We start from the raw sequence: 19,999 nt of genomic DNA, 5'->3' as shown, positions 1-19,999 counted from the left end.
CACCAACACTGAACTGTTGATGACTGGAAACATGTTGCCTAGTCGTTTCAAATTGATCGAGCAGATGCAGGTGTACGGGTGTGGGGACAACCCCAGGAATCCATGGACCCTTCGTGTCAGTAGGGGACTGTTCAAGCTGGTGAAGGCTCTGTAACGGTATGGGACCCGTGGTAAGTCTCGATACGACACGGACAGGTGACATGTACGTACGCAACCTCTCTGGTTAGCTGCATCCATTCATGTCTATTGTTCATTCTGACGGACTTGGCCAGTTCTAGCAGTACAGTGCGACATCCCACGCCTCCAGAATTGCTACAGAGTGGCTCCAGGAACACTCATCTAAGCACTTCCGCTGGCTACCTGGCTCCCCAGACATGAACACTGTTGAGCATATCTGGGATACCTTGCAACGTGCTGTTCAGAAGGAATTTCCACCCCCTCGTGTTCTTATGAATTTACGTATAGCCCTGCAGAGTTCATGGTGTCGTTTCCCTCCAGCACTACTTCAGACTTCAGTCGCGTCGATTCCACGTCATGCTGCGGCACGTATGCGTGCTCGTGGGGTTCCTACGCGATATTAGGCAGGTGCACCAGTTTCTTTGGCTCTTCAGTGCATATCGACACACGTTAGTTCCAAAATCCATACTACCATCCATACCAATATTATTAAATACTAAAGTAACTCTATTTGAAACATTTTCATGACAGAACTGCTGAATCGATTGAGACATAGGGATCATAAGTTGCTTGTATCCACGGATGGGTGAACTAAAAACTGGATACTGGCCTACACATGGTCTTGGAAATGAAATGGACCACTAAAGAATTCAAAGTCATCCGAAAGAAAACGCAACACAGGAAGATCGTTCTTCCATAGGTTTGAAGTATACGTACATTCGAGCAATGTGAATGGAACGCGAATACCTCAAGGAAGCTGTTACCAAATTCTGTGATGCAGCAGGCTGAATGCGTCAGTCTCGAAACACGTAAGACAACCGTCTACTACATCCATTCGACGAAGAGACGGAACAAGAGCAAAGCTTTTTTCGAACACATGAAGTTCTATAAAACGCATTTTCGTGTGTCGCGTCCCGATCGGCTATCGTAGGACTTATCGTGACATATTACGCGGTGCTTTGGAAAGAAACGCCTCGCTAGCAGACGAATCTGCGAACGGGCAAACATCCTTTGAGGAACATGTGACTCTTGCTTTGTGCGCGACAACTGTAAACGGCAAAAGCAGTTGTATTTCAACATTATTCGGACACTGTCGTATGTCATTTGTCTTGCAATTAAGTGTGCCCTTTCCTGAAACACCTCGATTAACTCTTAAGCGGTGGAATAGATGTACTGTTCCTGCGGTAGAGAAGTCGGAGATGTTTGCAGGTTTGTCAGCTGGCACTGGCGCTGCAGCCTGAAATACCAACACTTGCCTACTTGTTGCCACCCTAACAATGAGAGTTTCGCCCCGCAGACAGAGGTCTTACGCTTCGAACTACCAGTTACATATGTCTGATCTCGCTTTGTTCTACTGCGTCTAGTGTGCGCCTAGCCTGCCTCTAGCGCGGTACCTGACCTTATCCTCTCGTCTCGGGTCCGTAGGTTCCAGCGAGTGTCCTTTCCGGCGCTGCAGTGCCGGTTTCGCGCGAAGACGCAGCCTGACGTCATCCTGCGCGGCCTCGTCCAGCCACCGGACGACCACTTCACTTGCCGCTTCCGCTACCGCATCAAAGGTGAGCAGTTACTGTTGCTGTTATCTGATACAATCATAGGTCAAAATGTAATGATAAGTATCGGGAATGAAATTCAGTTGGCAAACTCATTGGTTTCTGAGGACTTTTGGGAACATCCTCTATTAAAAATATAGATGAATAACATGTTATCGAGTAAATACCAACAAATGAGGAGAATCTACGAATCGGTCTTTGTAGGATGTAATAAACAGATTTGTTACGTACAAAAAGCATAGACTTGCGTGACGCGGTGGGAGCCAGACCTGTTTCGAATGTTACTGACCATGACACGACCTAGGCTCACATTTTTTTTCATTTTATCAGTGTTGACTATTTCTGTGTTTCTAGCACCTGGAACAACTCGAAAATGACTGATCGTCGAAATTACAGTATCTACTGCAGTGACAGGGAGACTTTTTCGGTGCAAAGTTAAATAAAATCAATTTGCCATTTCTCGAGTGCAGCAGGCCACATACTAGACGGGACTAACATGATGGGGTAGCCGTATGTAACTTTAATCCATCCATCACGGACAATCGTACACCATGGAAGGAATCACTTGGAATGCAGAACAGACGATATGATGGGTACCTTCACGTAGTCATACCTCATGTCTGTAGGACGTCAAGGCGAGAGTGTAATCGACCAGCGTTAGTCAAATGACATTGCAGGATTAAAGGACTTGACTTCGTACATGGATAAGCAAAAGGAAACGTAAAGAAGCCGAGAGGCCGTATTAAACTACGCCCGCACACCCAACGAGTATCATGTTTCCGAGACTGTTCGTACAATTAATGGAAGTAAGTTAACGAGCTGTACAAGCTCCCAAATTGGAAGAAATGTGGCTACTCATGTGGGCGATGAGCCCTCAAACATTATTCGTCCAGTTGTACGTCAGTTAGGTGTCGTGCACACTGTAGTGCAAAAAATTAAGTTGGAACAACATCTGCAGCTGCAGCTTTACTACTCACTGAAAGAGCTAGCCGGAATTCCCACTGTCATCAAACATCGCGCCACGTTAAGTGCGTGTCACACCCGTCTGTGGGTGATCCTCATTTCTCCTATGTGCATACAGTCCGTGGACGTAGTCTACTTCACCATCGACGCAGTCATGCATGAACAGCTGAGACTTGCGACACTGCGGTTGCAAAGGGCCACGAAGATAGGTGTGGGCATTGAAGTGTCCCAGCTTGGGGCACTTTCACAGTAAGTCAGTTGATAGCACTCAAAAATCAGTTTATTGACACAATCAGTTTATGTTCACAAATATAAGTTCTGCTATCCTTAGCAGTTCAAAACAAATAAGAAAAGTCCGTCGTGAAAATAAAGGAATGACTTATTTGACAACTTAAAGTTCTTGGGAAACAACACAAGTAAATCTCTGCTTGAGACTATGTTCTGAAAAGTTCTCTTAAAAACGCAACAGACTATCTTCTTACACATCAACAGTAGGCAGAAAATTTAAGTCCCGTCTCACGAGCAGTACAGGGAGCTCCAGCATCAGAGTCCACGGTCGGAGCAGCGGGTCGCGATGCGCGGTGGTGTCGATTGGCAAGGGCGACGTCCAGTCAGGCCGGCGACATATCGCTGGCGATCTTCTAAATGGGTCAAATGGCTCTGAGCACTATGGGACTTCTGAGGTCATCAGTCCCCTAGAACTTACAACTACTTAAACCTAACTAACCTAAGGACATCACACACATCCATGCCCGAGGCAGGATTCGAACCTGCGACCGTAGCGGTCGTGCGGTTCCAGACTGTAGCGCCTAGAACCGCTCGGCCACCACGGCCGCCAGCGATCTCTTAATTCTGTTGGTGCTCGTCGGGCGAGGGTAGTTATACCCGCGTGGCGGATGACTACCAGATAGCTGTTGGTCTAGCGGTGTGGGCTCGGATTGGCTGAGGAAAATGGCGCTACAAGTGCAGCAAAGGGTCTGTAGATGTGGCGGCCTCTACTGCTCTTGCGCGCCCCTTCTGAACTAATCTGTTTCTTGCGGGGCAGGCGAAGTTCGGTTTACTTCGACCGGTGCGCCTGCGGAGCTACAGCGATGACCAGCACAGCACTGCTACATTGCGGGTTGACAGCATTGCAGGGGACCCCAGAAACACACCAGGATTGGTCAGTGATTGATTGGTTAATAGGCCGGGATATGCTTTCTTCCGGCTTAAGTACACCAACATGCACTGTGTCTGTGAGAGACACAGTCCATCCGTAATTCATCATGTTTGATCATCGTGAGTTATCGTGTTTCCATCATAATGGAGCCCTAGTCCATCTTACTTGCGGACGCCTACATGAGACGGATCCCCGTAAGATATACAGGAAGAGCAGCCCCTGTTTCGTGGCCAGCTCTTTCACCTAGTCCCACATCACTTGATTTCTTCTTCTGAGATTCATGTGCAGCGTTTATGTACGAGGAACCGTTGAAACTAAATGGGCTATTCTGGCAAGAATTATCGCTAAACTTGACAGTTTTTTTCAATACCAGGATTGTTCAGACGGGTAAGACACAACTTTGCGTTTCTGTGTCAAGCATGCGTAGATATTGGAGGAAACACTTTGGGCAATTGTTATGAACGTAGTACCCTATGCGAACAGCACAGCTACATATATCTGTTACAAAAATGAATATATTGTTTTTTACTATCGTAACAACACCAAAGGTAACTTTGAAATTTTCTGAAATTCGCTTTCGATTTTGAGTCAGTCGTTTTCAGATCACTGTTTTTTATATCAAATTGATACATTTGCCTTTTGCTGTCATCCCTAAAAGAGTATACCAACACCACGGAAACACCCTGTACATGAGACATGATACTGACAAGGTCGCATCCGTCTTTGCTCCCATGACCCGAATGTGACACCTTAAGAATGCTCAGGTGGATCATTACATCGCCTGTTCATTCATACGATTTGGTTCATTGTCATGTTGAAATTCTTCCCCATGAAGATGAGCTTGAGCTTTCAATCGTAGTGACAGAATGCGATGAAGTTTAGTTCTGTCTGTTTGGATATTACGAGAACCCTGTAGTTCTAGTAGTATATTGTCGTGTAAATAGTAGTTTCGTAAGAGCAGGAATCAGTTTTTCTTATTTTTTTTCGTGATATTTGTTTTTTGGTAATACTATATACGGTAATACTATAACGTATAGAAATTGTATTTTTATATATAGTTCATTATACACCAATAAGTGGATTCTCTGTGACTGCAAACAATAAATCTGTTTCCAGAATGAGATTTCCACTCTGCAGCGGACTGTGCGCTGATATGAAACTTTCTTGCCAGATTAAAACTGTATACCGGACGGAGACTCGAACTCGGGACCTTTGCCTTTCGCGGGCAATTGCTCCACCATCATTTTTTTATGTCATTTTGTTCGTTTTCATTCGTTGCAGCTGCTCGTGGCGGACGTCGGAAGGCACCCTTTCAGTTCGTCGTTGATCCATTAACTCAGATTTTTTATTACAGAGGCCAGCTAACCCTATGACCGAACACGCTGAGGTACCGTGCCGGCACCATCTGAGCTACCCAAGCACGACTCACGCCCCGACCTCACAGCTTTAGTTCTGCAGTATCTCGTCTCCTACCTTCCAAACTTCACAGAAGCTCTCCTACGAACCTTGCAGAACTAGCACTCCTGGAAGAAAGGATATCGCGGAGTGCTCTCTCATTCTGGAAACATCCCCCAGGCTGTGGCTAAGCCACGTCTCCGCGATATCCTTTCTTCCAGGAGAGCTAGTTCTGCAAGGTTCGTAGGAGAGCTTCTGTGAAGTTTGGAAGGTAGGAGACGAGATACTGGCAGAAGTAAAGCTATGAGGACGGGGCGTGAGTCGTGCTTGGGTAGCTCAGATGGTAGAAAGGCAAAGGTCCCGAGTTCGAGTCTCGGTCCGGCACACAGTTTTAATCTGGCAGGGAAGTTTCATATCAGCGCACACTCTCCTACAGAGTGAAAATCGCATTCTGGAAACATCCCACAGGCTGTGGCTAAGCCATGTCTCCGCGATATCCTTTCGTCAAGGAGTGCTAGTTCTGCAAGGTTCACAGGAGAGCTTCTGTGAAGTTTGGAAGGTAGGAGACGAGATGCCGCCAGAAGTAAAGCTTTGAAGACGGGGCGTGAGTCTTGCTTGGGTAGCTCAGATGGTAGAAAGGGAAAGGTCCCGAGTTCGAGTCTTGGTCCGGCACACTGTTTTAATCTGCCAGGAAGTTTCAACGTTGGAACTATCTACTATATATATATATATATATATATATATATATATATATATATATATATATATATATATATATATACTATCCCCCCATGTGCCATATGCCGTCATAGAATTAAAATCGACGTCTTTTTACCAAGTTTACTAATTTTCTTCTCCAGCAGTGTAGATAGGGAAGTAGGATGTTAATTAACGCACTAATCTCCGCAGTCACTTAATATTGCTTTCTGTAAACATCAACATACATCATCTAGACTCGGTGAAACTTAAAGCAAATGAATTAAAGTACACTGCGACAATAAAACAAGAAACGTGTCAGTCCGGCGATAGACTGCCACTTATCATTAGACTAGACTTTCCAACAGTTAAATATATGTTAGACGTTAAAATATTTGTCTGATGTAGAAAAATTTTTCTTGCTGTTGCCAGTCTGTATTTTATATCCTCTGTACCCTGGGCATCGTCAGTTGTTTTACTTCCCAAATAACAAGATTCATCAACTACTTTTAGAATATAATTCCCTTATCAAATTCCCTCATAGTCACTGGTCTTATCAGACTAAGCTCCATTCCCTTGTTTTACTTTTATTGCTGCTCATCTTATACTCTCATTTCAAAAAAAAAAAAAAAAAAATGGTTCAAATGGCTCTGAGCACTATGGGACTTAACTGCTGAGGTCATCAGTCCCCTAGAACTTAGAACTACTTAAACCTAACTAACCTAAGGACATTACAAACTTCCATGCCCGAAGCAGGATTCGAACCTGCAACCGCAGCGATCGCGCGGTTCCAGACTGTAGCGCTAAGAACCGCTCGGCCACCCCGGCCGGCTCTCATTTCAAGACACAATACATTCCATTCAACGGAACTTCCAAGCCGGTGTCAGAAGTACAGTGTCATAGGAAAACCTTAAATTCTTTATTTAATCGCCCTGAACTTTAATCCCATTTCCAAATTTTTTCTTAGTTCCCTTTACTGCTTGCTCAATGTAGAGATAGAATAACATGAAAGAGGCACTGCAATCCTGTCTCGCTCTCTTCTGTACTAATGCCTCCCTTTCAGTTTCTTCGTCCCTTATAACAGCAGCCTGATTTTTGTTCAAACTGTGCATGCTGTAACCTTTCCCTCTCTGTATTTTTTCCCTAATACCTTCAGTGTTTCAAAGCGTGTATTGCTGTCAATACTGTCAAAAGCTTTCTATAACTCTAAATCCTTCTTCAACTTATATTCCAAGTTAAGTCATATAGTCAGTATTGCCTCGAATACTCCTAAAATATTCTGGAACCCAAACTGATCTGTAAGGATCGGCTTGTACCAGTCTATCCGGAACAGTAGAAGTACTTAACATGCAAGTAAATTAATACAATTAATGTCACTATCCTCCGTCGTCATCCCCCTGTGTCACGGAGTACACATACACACCTCGCAGAGCCAACACTGCTCCATTGGCACAGTATGTGTTGAGTGGACGTTTCGCTCTTACTTGCCGCTGTCGCCCTCAGGTCAGGTGTTGGGCGCCCTGCTGCGCTACCTTTCGGCGGCCTACAGGCTACCCTTGGACACGCCACCTGCGAGCCTACCGATGCTGACGCTGCGACCATTCGCGTGCGGCGCCGGTGCCGGTGACGACGCGGACGTCGACTTCCTGGTGACGGGGCCCAGAGGCCGCTCGGCGGGCTGCAAGTTCTCCTCTGGTGACCACCAAAGCTCCGGCTGATTCCGTGTCTGCCACGTCTGGCATCACCGTAATCGCTCAGACTGTGACTACAGGCTGCGTCCTTCTTGCACTGTCTTGAAAGAAACTGACAGTGTAAATTGCGTACATCGAGACTCATTAATTTATTTATAAACTAATAAAAAATACTTACTATTTATCGCTGCTGTGATAAAACATTTCTTGTAAACAGTGCTGCATTGCTTCAGTGTATTTAAAGAACAAAATCACAAAACCCACAAAATCTGATGTAGTGTGTATTTATTTCTCAACAACCAGTTTAGATCAAGCGACTATGTACAGGTTACCTATATAGCAACAGAAACATATAAGAAATAGTATACAGTGTGTCAAAATAATTAAGGTGAACTGATCTCCATAGCAGGTACGAATACCGTAACATCGGGTTAAAGGGATATTCCTTGGTGTCACGTACATATGTATTTGTCATTTGCAACATCTAAATGAAATAGTTAGAAGTACAATATACGTAAAGACTCAAAAAAACATAGTATATGTACGTATACACGTTGTAGATACAAATGTAACACGAGTATTTTAATATTTTGTGTAATATTTTATTTTTTATCTTGTATGCGATATGTCTAAGTCTTTATTCTTACTTCTATTTTGTGACGAATATATCTAAAAAATATTCTTATCCTTTATTTGTGTTCTACTTGCTCTCTGAAACTGCGCGTCTTACCCCCCCCCCCCCCCCGCCCCACCCAATCAGCGGTCTGCTATAAGTTGGTCAGCGGTTAGTTTCCTTCCTTCGTCTCTAATTTTATTCTGACGTTTTGTCGTTTTATTATAAATCCGTCTTATATTGTTTTATCATTATGAAACTTTATGTTTGGTACGCAACTTTCTTACAGCCACTATGCGATTATACGCGATACAATCGTGTACTACGTAACGTAATATGTTGTTTTCATTAAGTAATTGGTATGTATCTTTCGTATTTGCATTTTACGTTTATTATTTATCAATTTTTGACTAAATAGTTTTTCTAGTAACACGTGAAATAACATGTATCCCACGTTTGTTGTTGTTCCTGTGGTCTTCAATCCAGAGACTGGTTTGATGCAGCTCTCCACGCTACTCTATCCTGTGGAAGGCTCTTCATCTCCGAGTAACTACTGCAACCTAGATCCTTCTGAATATGTTTAATGTATTCATCTCCTGGTCTACGATTTTTATCCTCCACGCTTCCCTCCAGTACTAAAGTGGTGATCCCTTCATGACTCAGTACGTGTTCTACTAGCCGACCCTTCTTCAGTCAAGTTCTGCCACAAATTCCTCTTCTCCCCAATTGTATTCAGTGCCTCCTCATTAGTTACGTGATCAACCCATCTAATCTTCAGCATTCGCTGTAACACCACATTACGAAAGCTTCTATTCTCTTCTTGTCTAAATGTTTCAGTTCGTACACTCCATACAAAATACTTTCAGAAAGGACTTCCTGACACTTAAATCCATACTCGATGTTACCAATTTTCTCTTCTTCAAAATCGCTTTCTTTGCCATTGATAATCTACATTTTATATCCTCTCTACTTCGACCATCGTCAGTTATTTTGTTTCCCAGATAGCAAAGCCCATCTATTACCTTAAGTGTCTCATTTCTGAATCTAATTCCCTTAGCGTCACCTGATTTAATTCGACTACATCCCATTATCCTTGTTTTGCTTTTGTTGATGTTCACCTTATATCTTCCTTTATAGACACTGTCCGTTCCGTTCAACTGCTCTTCCGAGTCCTGCGCTGTCTCTGACATAATTGCAATGTCGTCGGAAAACCTCAAAGCCTTTATTTCTTCTCCACGGATTTTAATTCCTGCTCCAAATTTTTCTTTCGTTTGATTCACTGCTTGCTCAACACACAGATTGAATAACTCCCTTCTCAATCACTGCTTCCCTTTCGTACCCCTCGCCTCTTCCAACTGCCATTTGGTTTCCGTACAAATTGTAAATATTCTTTTGCTCCCTTTATTTTGCCTCTGACACATTCAGAATTTGAAAGAGATTATTCTAGTCGACATTAAAAACCTTTCTGTAAGTCTACAACTGCTAGGAACGTAGATTTGCCTTTCCTTAACTTATCTTCCAAGATAAATCATATGGTCAGTATTCCCATGCAAGTTCCAGCATTTCTACGGAATCCAAACTGATCTTCCCCGAGATTCGCTTCTTCCAGTCTGTAAAAAATCGTGTTAGCACTTTCCAAACGTAACTTATTAAACTGATAGTTCGGTAATTTTAACACCTGTCAACATCGCTTTCTTTGGGATTGGAATTACTATATTCTTCTTGAAGTCTGAGAGTATTTCGCCTGTCTCATACATCTATCTCACCAAATGGAAAACTTTTGTCATGGCTGGCTCACTATAGGTCATCAGTAGTTCTAATGGAATGTTGTCTACTGCCGGGGCCTTGTTTCGACTTAGATCTTCCAGTGCTCTGTCAAATTCTTCACGCACTATCGTATCTCCCATTTCACCTTCATCTACGTCCTCTTCCATTTCCATAATATTGTCCTCAAGAACTTGTATAGACCCTCTATATACTCCTTCCACCTTTCTGCTTTCCCTTCTTTGCTTAGAACTGGGTTTCCATCTGAGCCCTAAATATTCATGCAAGTGGTTCTCTTTTCTCCAAAGGTCTCTTTAATTTTCCAGTAGGCAGTATCTATCTTAGCCCTAGTGATATATGCGTCTACATCCTTACATTTCTCCTCTAGCTATCCCTGCTTAGCCATTTTGCATTTCCTGTCGATCTCATTTTTGAGTCGTTTGTATTTCTTTCCACCTGCTTCGTTTACTGCCTTTTTATTTTTTTCCCCTTTCATTAGTTAAATTCAGTATCTCTTCTGTTACCCAAATATTTCAACTAGCTGACTTCATCATTGCATCTCTCGAAGCTACCCATTCTACTTCTATCGTTATTTCTTTACCCTGTTCTTGTCAATCGTTCCCTAATGCTGTCTCTGATACTCTCTACAATCACTGGTTCTTTCAGTTTATCCAGGTCTCATCTTAAATTACTGCCTTTCTGCAGTTTCTTCAATTTTAATCTACAGTTCATAACCAATAAATTGTGGTCAGAATCCACATTTGCCCCTGAAAATGTCTCGCAATTTCAAACCAGTTTCCTAAATCTCTGTCTTACTATTACACAATCTATCTGAAACCTTACAGTGTGCCGGCCGGTGTGACCGAGCGGTTCTAGGCGCGTCAGTCTGGAACCGCCCGACCGCTACGGTCGCAGGTTCGAATCCTGCCTCGGGTATGGATGTGATGGATGTCCTTAGGATAGACAGGTTTAAGTAGTTCTAAGTTCTAGGGGACTGATGACCTCAGATGTTAAGTCCCATAGTGCTCAGAGCCATTTGAACCTTACAGTGTCTCCAGGCCTTTTGCATGTATACAACCTTCTTTCATGATTCCTAAACCAAGTGTTAGCTATCAGGCGGCTTCCTCTTTCATTCTTTACCCCCCGTCCATATTCACCTTTTGCTTTTCCTTGTTTTCCTTTTCCTACTATCGAATTTCAGTCCCCTATGACTCTTAAATTTTCGTCTCCCTGAAGTATCTGAATATTTTCTCTTATTGCATCAGACATTTCTTCAATTTCTTGGTTATCTGCGGATCTAGTTGGCATATAAACTTGTACTACTACCATAGGCGTAGGTTTCGTGTCTATCTTGTCTACAATAATGTGTTGACTATGGTGTTCGTTGTAGCTTATCCACGTTCATATTTTTTTATTCATTGTTGAACCTACTCCTGTATTATCCGGACTTGATTTTGCATTTATGCCCTCTATTCTCCTGACCAGAAGTCTTTTTCCTCTTCTCACCGAACTTCATAATTCCCATTACATCTAACTTTAACCTATCCATTTCCCTTTTTAAATTTTCTAATCTACCTGCCCGATTAAGTGATCTGACTTTCCTCTCTCCGATGCGTAGAACGCCAGTTTTGCTTCTCCGGATAACGACATACTCCTGAATAGTCTCCGCCCGGAACTCCGTATGGGGGACTATTTTACCTCCGGTATATTTTACCCAAGGGAACGCCATCATCATTTAACCATACAGTCAAGCTGCATGCCCTCGGAAATAAATTACAGCTGTAGTTTCCCCTTGCGCTCAACCGTTAGCAGTACCAGTATAGCAAGGCCGTTTTGGTTAGTGTTACAAGGCCAGATCAGCCAATCATCCATACTGTTGCCCCTGCAACTACTGAAAAGGCTGCTGCCCCTCTTCAGGAACCACACGTTTGTCTGGCCTCTCAACAGATACCCCTCCGTTGTGGTTGCACCTACGGTACGGCTATCTGTATCGCTGAGGCACGCAAGCCTCCCCACCAACGGCAAGGTCCATGGCTCATGGGTGAGGGGTCACCCCACGTTCATACCTTTCTTATCATCAGGTAGATCTGATGATGGCAGTCTGGTGAAACGCGTAGTTATAAGAAGTAAGTCACGATATTGTCAGGAAAATTTTGGGAATAAATGTATCATGGTCAGAGTCTTCTACAAAGAATTCCTGTCGTCCAATAGAGTACCTGTTGCATGTACATGCGTCCATTACCTTGTACACTTGTATACTAATCAGTAAGTGCAATAACTGAGAGTCCATTGCACTGTTCTCCATACTATCTCACGAAACTCGTATTATAACTGACGACCGAATCAGCCGATGTTTATTTTCATACGAGTGCAAGCATATTGTTAACTAGTTGAGACAGTCAATCACAGGTTCAATGGAGATGCATAATATGCAATATCTACGTCTTTTGTTGTGTACCATGAATAAAGGGCTCCACACACACGAGAGACGGATCGCAGCGAGTCGTCGCAGGCAACATCGCTGCACTCGGTCGGTCGCCTTCGCTCCACACACGCACGGACGATTCGGCAACCAATTTCAACCAGTAATACTAACACCACAGTGTCATCAAACTTCGCTAGCAGCAATGGCAGTTGATCTCCGTACTTCCACTAGTACTTGCAAAATAAATAAATAAAAATTAAAAAGAAAACGGGAATTAAACTTTATTAATACTTCTTTGAAACGTTTTTCTTGGAACTGTAGGTTTATGTTCTAGAATACATTTTTCATTGACGTGAAATGCGTTGTTTTCATCCTATCAGTGTGCTAATACAATTCATTTTTTAATAATTTTTCGATTTTTCGTCTTGAGTTTACTGCAATTAATTTAAGAAATTTTACTGTAGACGCATTACGCTTTTATTTACACAGCATCTTCTGTTGTCATGAGTGCTTCTGCCTCTTATTTACAATTCTGCAAACTATTGCCTTTTCCTTCGATATTACCGGAGCTTGGGCTCGAAAGAAACTTAACTGCACAGTCGTTCTTGACAACTTTTTTCCTTTTTTGAAACGACTTTCACGTGCGCTGCATTGCCGGTATTTTCACTTCGCCTCGCTTCTGAGCGGGAAAAGAACTGCAGTTGCATGTGTTACGCACTGAGAATAGTGTTTATGTTTATTTTAGCATTTTAAACATAAACACTATGCTGAATGCTGAACACATGTAAGTGCAGTTCTTGTGACTCTTTTTTTTTGTGCTGTCCATCCAGCCGTTAATTCGTCATTGGACTGCAAGTTGTGAGTTTCAGTAAAGTAATTAAAACACAGCGGATTGAGACCCTACCCACAGTTGACAAGCACAACATATGGACACCCTACACCATTTTTCGTGTACCTGCAGTGCTGTAGTCCAATATCAACAGCTACAGCGAACACATTTCCAGATCATTGTCATGAACTATTCCACTCCGCCGTGTTTTAATCACTTCATTGAAACCCGACATACACAGAAATTTAACATGAATTAATGCTAAAATAGAGTAATTATTAATTTTCAAGAAAATTGCTTCTCTGTCTACCACGGATTTAATAAACACAGCCGAACGGCATTTTCCAGGCACTGCATCCACTCCTGTCTCGAGTAACCCTCTCACCACACTGTGGATACAGTTCTACTCCTTGTGCTAGGTCTATACGACAATGTCCTCCACATACTGTAGAATGGCGACCTGGTAATGTAACCATTTACCGATCTTTGGAACATAAATGTAAAAAGTAACGGACGTAAGGGATCCCCTTGTGGCAAACATTTGTAGACGGTTCTAGAAATCAGTTGTCCGTCCGCCGTGCTTAATCTTAAGATGTTGCGGTGTAGTAAATGCGAGCACCAGTTGACCAATTTGGGTGATACACTAAGGTCACATAGTTTGTCGTAATATAGAAATATCAACATTACTGTATCAATTTATATATCATCAAAGGCTGCAAACGTATTCCAGATTGTCGAATAAGTTCAATTGCACATCTGTAACAAAAGGACCTATTAAATCCTTTGCGATCACATTTTTAGGGAAACAAAATATCCTGTTGTGAAGTGTATTATTATTCTTTTCAAACTACTCAAATCTATTCTAGATTATCTTATTCACAATCTTGCAGATACACTCAGTTAAGGATGTTAGGTGGAAAGAGCGGATTGACACTGAATCTTTTCCCATTTTGGAGACTGGCATCATTTTGATTCGCCTCCTCTACTCAGGGACGCAGGTGTTTTGAAACATGTCGTTGATAAGCACGAGGAGAACGATTTTTATTTCGTATTAGAGATTAAATATCATGCAGTACATTCTCCAAGCATGCATTTATTCAGCTACTGATTGAATATTCAGTATGTGACCAAGTGGCTGCAGGAACTTGGGAGAGAGGAGGAGAGTACATAGGCGTAACATTCGAAATGTCTTGCAAGTTCCTTATGTCGAGCAAGAAAATATCTGTGGAAATATTATTTACTTGTATACTACAAGGAGGGCAGATAAAATGTTTTTCCACTACAACCGAAACTACACCTAATCCGTCATCCCTGTCCTTTCCACAAATTTTAAAACGGTTGTCCTTCAGATGCACTTTGTCTGTTAACCAGGTTTCAGAAATTATTGCTATATTGGGGTGCAATTCGCTCATAGGAGCATAAATATGCACATATTGTAGAGCAGCGCGCCCCGCCCGCACACACACACACACACACACACACACACACACACACACACACACACACACGCTCGGTGAATTGTTTTTGTTCATGTGGCAACTAATGCGAACAACAACAAACGTAATCTAAACGCCTGAAGATGAACTTGTCGGTTCGAAATCGGTAACGCCCAATTTGTGTAAGTCAACAGAATTATTAACGTTTCCCTCCTTTTTGCGTACAGACACAGTCTCGAAATATTCGTTTTCGACAAAACAGCGTTCTCCCAGATGGTATGGTAGCAGCTCCGGAGAAGTGGACTGCTGCTGTTGTGGTTGTTGTTGTCGCTGCTGATATTTTCCGGTTTCTGAGTAGTCGTTGGTGCTTCAACTGACGGAGATGTTGCAATTGCTTTGCCTGGGTCTGCGTCTGGTGTGATGGAAACATATGTTAGGCTGCCTGCTTGTTTAGATGGTCGTAGCTATAGGCTGCCTGGTAGAAAGTTTGATTTACAGAGGTATCATTTCGGTAGACCCTGGTGGGGTCAGCATAGCTGTCACTTGGCCAGTGTCTATCAAGGGTTTTTCCACCACCTTCTTTACTGTACTTCAAGCAACTTGTGTGAGTACTATAAACAACCAAAAGTGCGTAAAACACACTGAACTGCACAGTTTCAGGTGTTTACTGTCGCTAACTTCGAGAAGGGGAACTGCGCCCTCGACCGCTGCCCGCGCCACTGTAGCTGCGGTTCTCTACGTCACCTATAGTCTATCTAGAGAGATCCCTGTGAGCCCTTGTCTCAAGTCTTCTCTGTACAAGTACATCTGTTTCTTATTTTGGGTTTGCTGATTGCTGAAAACTGGCTTAAGTTCGCTGAAAATTTATTTTAGGTTCTTGTACTTGCAACGAAAATTACAAAATAGTCCACAAAACGTAACTTGCTCATTCTTTCTTTTTCTGCTGTCACTTCCTTTTCAAATTTGTCAACATATGTTTTAATTCTTTAATCTTTTTTGGGAGTTCTACTAGATATGTGGAGCATCCATATCTTACTAGTCTTTCTATCAGTGCTTCTTGCCTGTGTCCGTCTCACTAAGTGGACACATGCTGGACACGACTTCTCTACACTGGCAGTGTTAATTTTTAGTGTATTTGGGACCGCTCCTCAACAAACTGAGACAGAACTTCGAAAATAGGAAATTAGAATTTCTGCAATCATTGCTTCTGTTTAATGCAGATTCAGACTCAGTGAGGTTTTAGAGAACTGACATTTGTTTCAACAATTTGTTAACAATTTATAAAAAAATTTATTATTTTGTCTCTGAATCGCAAGTGGTAAACTCACAAAAAGAAATGAAGATCGGTTTGTTCATTAGACGTGAAATAACGACTGCATAAAATCTGAATTACTTCTGGTGCATGATTCTAGAATTGACTGTGCCTATACGAGAAAGAAATGTAACTTAGGGAAAAGGAAATTTAAAGTTTAATTTGGTTGTAACTTACAACTTTGAAGCATATTTTTTATAGTTAATATTTTACTGCTGTGTCTTCAGCATCGTCTGAATCAAGGGAATGATATTTCTTTTCGTCTTCACACTTCCTTGCTTTCTGACTTATTTTGCGCAGTTGAGAAGCTTACACCTATTTTTGTCTCCGAAACTTTTGAAAAAATAACATCGATATTTTTTATGCCCGTCCTGAGTTGTCCTAGATTGACTCCTAATCTCTCCAGAACATCGATTCTTTTATACACCTTCGTTAAAAGATGGAACAGCTTCTAAATCACCCAGTTTTACTGTTTCGTAGCGCACAAATACCGTCTTCGGTAAACGATTTTAATTTACGGATTATAAACTTTCATTGAGTTCTGGGCCTCCCCATACTTAGAATGTTATTAAGCAAGGTCCCAGGAACAAGTATTATGGTGTTCACAACTGTCGTGTTTATGTTCATAATTTTCGCCATGAGGTAATGCTCTTTTATATTTGCACTAGCTTTCAGCACCGCTGGGACAAAGGTTGTACTGTGGATCGCCATCATTTCGTATTTTATGAAAAAACACACAGCTTTTAATCATGCCGCCTCCCGAAACGAACCCAGGATCCCCACCTGTTACGAACAGGCTTTCTTCCCGGGTACCATTCATGACTGGAAGATGAGTGGGAGGAAGAGACAGTGATATTCAAAATACTTTTCACGACACGGCATAATGTAGATTGCAGACTAGTTGTAGGTGTAGATAATCGACACGGAAGTCGACATGAAATCGGTCGAATGATCAGCGAAGAAAATTTGAGAATGTAGAATCATATATACATTTTAACAGTCGTTTGTACCGTGTCCAAGACTGGAGTCAACGACCCGACCCAGGACCGAGACAGTTTTGTAGCCGTTACAAATTCTCTCCCTGGGCGAGTAACTGCTTGTTGTCTGCTCATGAGAGTTGAGTTCATCTGGTGGAGGGCAGATGAATTCGGCTCCCTTAACACCGCGATTTGCCGGACAACGTTCACCCTGTGTATGGGTTTGTATTGTACGGCGTTCGACGCACTTGTGATCAACCGGAGCTTCTTCCTATCTCGCGAATCCCACTTCCTACCGCCGGATACCGTCGTGTGCTCACTTCCGGCCCTAAAGCAGAGCTCGTGTCGCATCGAAGTGGCGGGCTTCTCCAGGATGCACTTCCAGTAGTTAACTGTAGGACACCGCCATGTCATCGCGACCGGCATGCTTCATGGTACTGCTGTGCATCGCCATCGGCGTAGCCACACATGATCACCCGCCAGTACAGGACAACAGGTGATGTTCTAGTCTACAGTTAATGTAATCGCACGGCGGAATTTGGACATAGGTTTAGCGGCTGATAGTGTAGCATTAAAATGTACCGCTTTAAAATTTGTGATTTAATTCCTTAATGTCAGGTATCTCAAAGGCTGTGCAGTTGTTCATGGTTGAAACTATGCGTTAAGTTTCCCCTCCCACTCTGCCTTGTATTTCAGTACACCTAGTTGTCAACATACTTCTATTGCAGCACACCTAGGGCATTAACAGTGGCATATTCAATTAAATGCTAGGAGCATAAAACCAAAACAGAAACAAAAACTTGACAAGCTTTTGCTGAGAGTGCTATGACGTTAAAACACTGTCACTCTCTTAATCTCTTATTAGTGAAGTCATATTGTATTCGGAGCTAGATTACGTCGTTCCGTACTCCAGATCCATTAATTTCATATATACTGATCAGCCAAAACATTGTGACCTCATAGCTAATAACCGGTATGTCTACCTTTGGCACAGATAATGGCGGCGACGCGTCGCCGCAAGGGAGCAGTGACGCGTTGGTAGGTCACTGGAGGGAGTTGGCACCGGTTCTGCTCACACATGTCGCCTAATTCCCGTAAGTTTCGGAGAGGGAGGCGACGAGCTCTGACGCCAAGTTTAATTACATCCCAGATGTATCCGATCGGGCTCAGATCGGGCGAGTTGGGGGCCACCACATCAACTGGAGCTCGCCACCGTGTTCCTCGAACCACTCCATCACACCCCTGGCCTTGTGACATGACGCATTATCTTGCTCAAAACTGCAACTGCCATCGGGAAATATGATGGTCGTGAATGGGTGTACGTGGTCTGCAACCATTGTACGATACTCCTTGGCCATCATGGTGCCTTGAGCGTGAATGTTCCCCAGAGCATAATGGAGCTGCCACCAGCTTATCACCATCCCACAGTACAGGTACCAAGGAGCTGTTTCCCTGGAAGATGATAGATTTGCGCCCTCCCATAGATATGATGAAGACCATGCAACGCTCTGCCACTGCACCAACGTCCAGTGTCGTTGGTCACGTGCCCACTTCAATCGTAGTTGCTGATGTCGTGGTGTTAACACAGGTGCACACGCATTGGCCTTCGGCTGTGGACTGTATTCAGGCACACGTGTGGACTGTTTTCAGGCATACTTGTTCTCAGCCCAGAATTAAAGTCTGAGGTTAGTTCTCACACAGTTCGCCTCCTGTCCTGCTCTACCAGTCTGCCAAGCCTATGACGTCCGACATCTGTAATGATGGGTGGCCGCTCAACCCCACTACGTCCGGACGTAATTTCACCTTGATATCTCCACGTATTTAAGTCAGTCACCACAGCTCTCCTCGAAACTCAACAACCTGTGCAGTTTGCGTATTTCGTGTCGAGTCCCTGGGGCATCACAATCTGCCCTCGGTCAGACTCAGATAGTCTACCCACCTTCCCCATCCTACACACAGACAGCATGCTCACTAATATAATATGCACCATACGTGTGTCTGACTAGCAGTTATTCGTTGCCAGGTGACGATGCTATCGCCTGGACAGTTTTATATCGATATTAGGTCGATGATCATAATGTTATGGCTGCTCACGGAGTTTTTCTATATACCGGGTGATCAAAAAGTCAGTATAAATTTGAAAACTGAATAAATCACGGCATAATGTAGATAAAGAGGTACAAATTGACACACATGCTTGGAACATATGGGGTTTTATTAGAACAAAAAAAAAAATACAAAAGTTCAAAAAATGTCCGACAGATGGCGTCTTCTTCTAATCAGAATAGCAATAATTAGCATAACAAAGTAAGACAAAGCAAAGCTGATGTTCTTTACAGGAAATGCTCAATATGTCCACCATCATTCCTCAACAATAGCTGTAGTCGAGGAATAATGTTGTGAACAGCTCTGTAAAGCATGTCCGGAGTTATGGTGAGGCATTGGCGCCGGATGTTGTCTTTCAGCATCCCTAGAGATGTCGGTCGATCACGATACTCATGCGACTTAAGGTAACCCCAAAGCCAATAATCGCACGGACTGAGGTCTGGGGACCTGGGAGGCCAAGAATGACGAAAGTGGCGGCTGAGCACTCGATCGTCAACAAACGACGCGCACAAGAGATCTTTCACGCGTCTAGCAACATGGGGTGGAGCGCCATCCTGCATAAACATCATACGTTCCGGCAGGTGTTTGTCAGCCAGGCTGCGGATGATGCGATTCTGTAACATATCGGCGTACCTCTAACCCGTCACGGTAGCAGTTACAAAACCAGAATCACGCACTTCCTCGAAGAAAAAAAGGCCCGATAGCGGTAAATGTGGTAAATCCAACCCATACCGTGACTTTCTCATCGTGCAATGGGGTTTCCACGACAGTTCTAGGATTTTCTGTAGCCCAAATTCTACAATTGTGGGCATTGACAGACCCTCGGAGCGTGAAATGAGCTTCGTCGGTCTACAACACGTTACTCAACCAATCGTCGTCATCTTCCGCCATCTTTTGAAAGGCCCA

The 19,999-nt window shown here is 43.2% G+C and overlaps 2 protein-coding genes across 3 annotated transcripts in view; both read left to right on the top strand.

The window, feature by feature from the left end:
• LOC126203152 (uncharacterized) overlaps positions 1 to 8,265 on the top strand; it is an 80,837-nt gene extending 72,572 nt beyond the window's left edge. Inside the window, exons 4-5 of the mRNA XM_049937395.1 lie at positions 1,603 to 1,733; positions 7,444 to 8,265. Coding sequence (XP_049793352.1) covers positions 1,603 to 1,733; positions 7,444 to 7,658 — 346 coding nt within the window. The 3' untranslated portion in view covers positions 7,659 to 8,265. The remainder of the gene's footprint in view (positions 1 to 1,602; positions 1,734 to 7,443) is intronic.
• Positions 8,266 to 17,316: 9,051 nt separating this feature from the next.
• The window catches only part of LOC126203151 (uncharacterized), a 71,641-nt gene continuing 68,958 nt past the window's right edge, over positions 17,317 to 19,999 (top strand). Inside the window, exon 1 of one of the 2 annotated variants that reach the window (XM_049937393.1) lies at positions 17,317 to 17,483. In XM_049937393.1, the coding sequence (XP_049793350.1) occupies positions 17,395 to 17,483 (89 nt within the window). In that variant the 5' untranslated portion in view covers positions 17,317 to 17,394. The remainder of the gene's footprint in view (positions 17,484 to 19,999) is intronic. The other variant, XM_049937394.1, reaches the window with a different exon arrangement.

Source organism: Schistocerca nitens, chromosome 9 (assembly GCF_023898315.1).
Source record: "Schistocerca nitens isolate TAMUIC-IGC-003100 chromosome 9, iqSchNite1.1, whole genome shotgun sequence".
NCBI lineage: Eukaryota > Metazoa > Arthropoda > Insecta > Orthoptera > Acrididae > Schistocerca > Schistocerca nitens.
The sequence above is the reverse complement of the archived record's forward strand: the minus strand, read 5'-3'. Positions and strand labels throughout refer to the sequence as shown.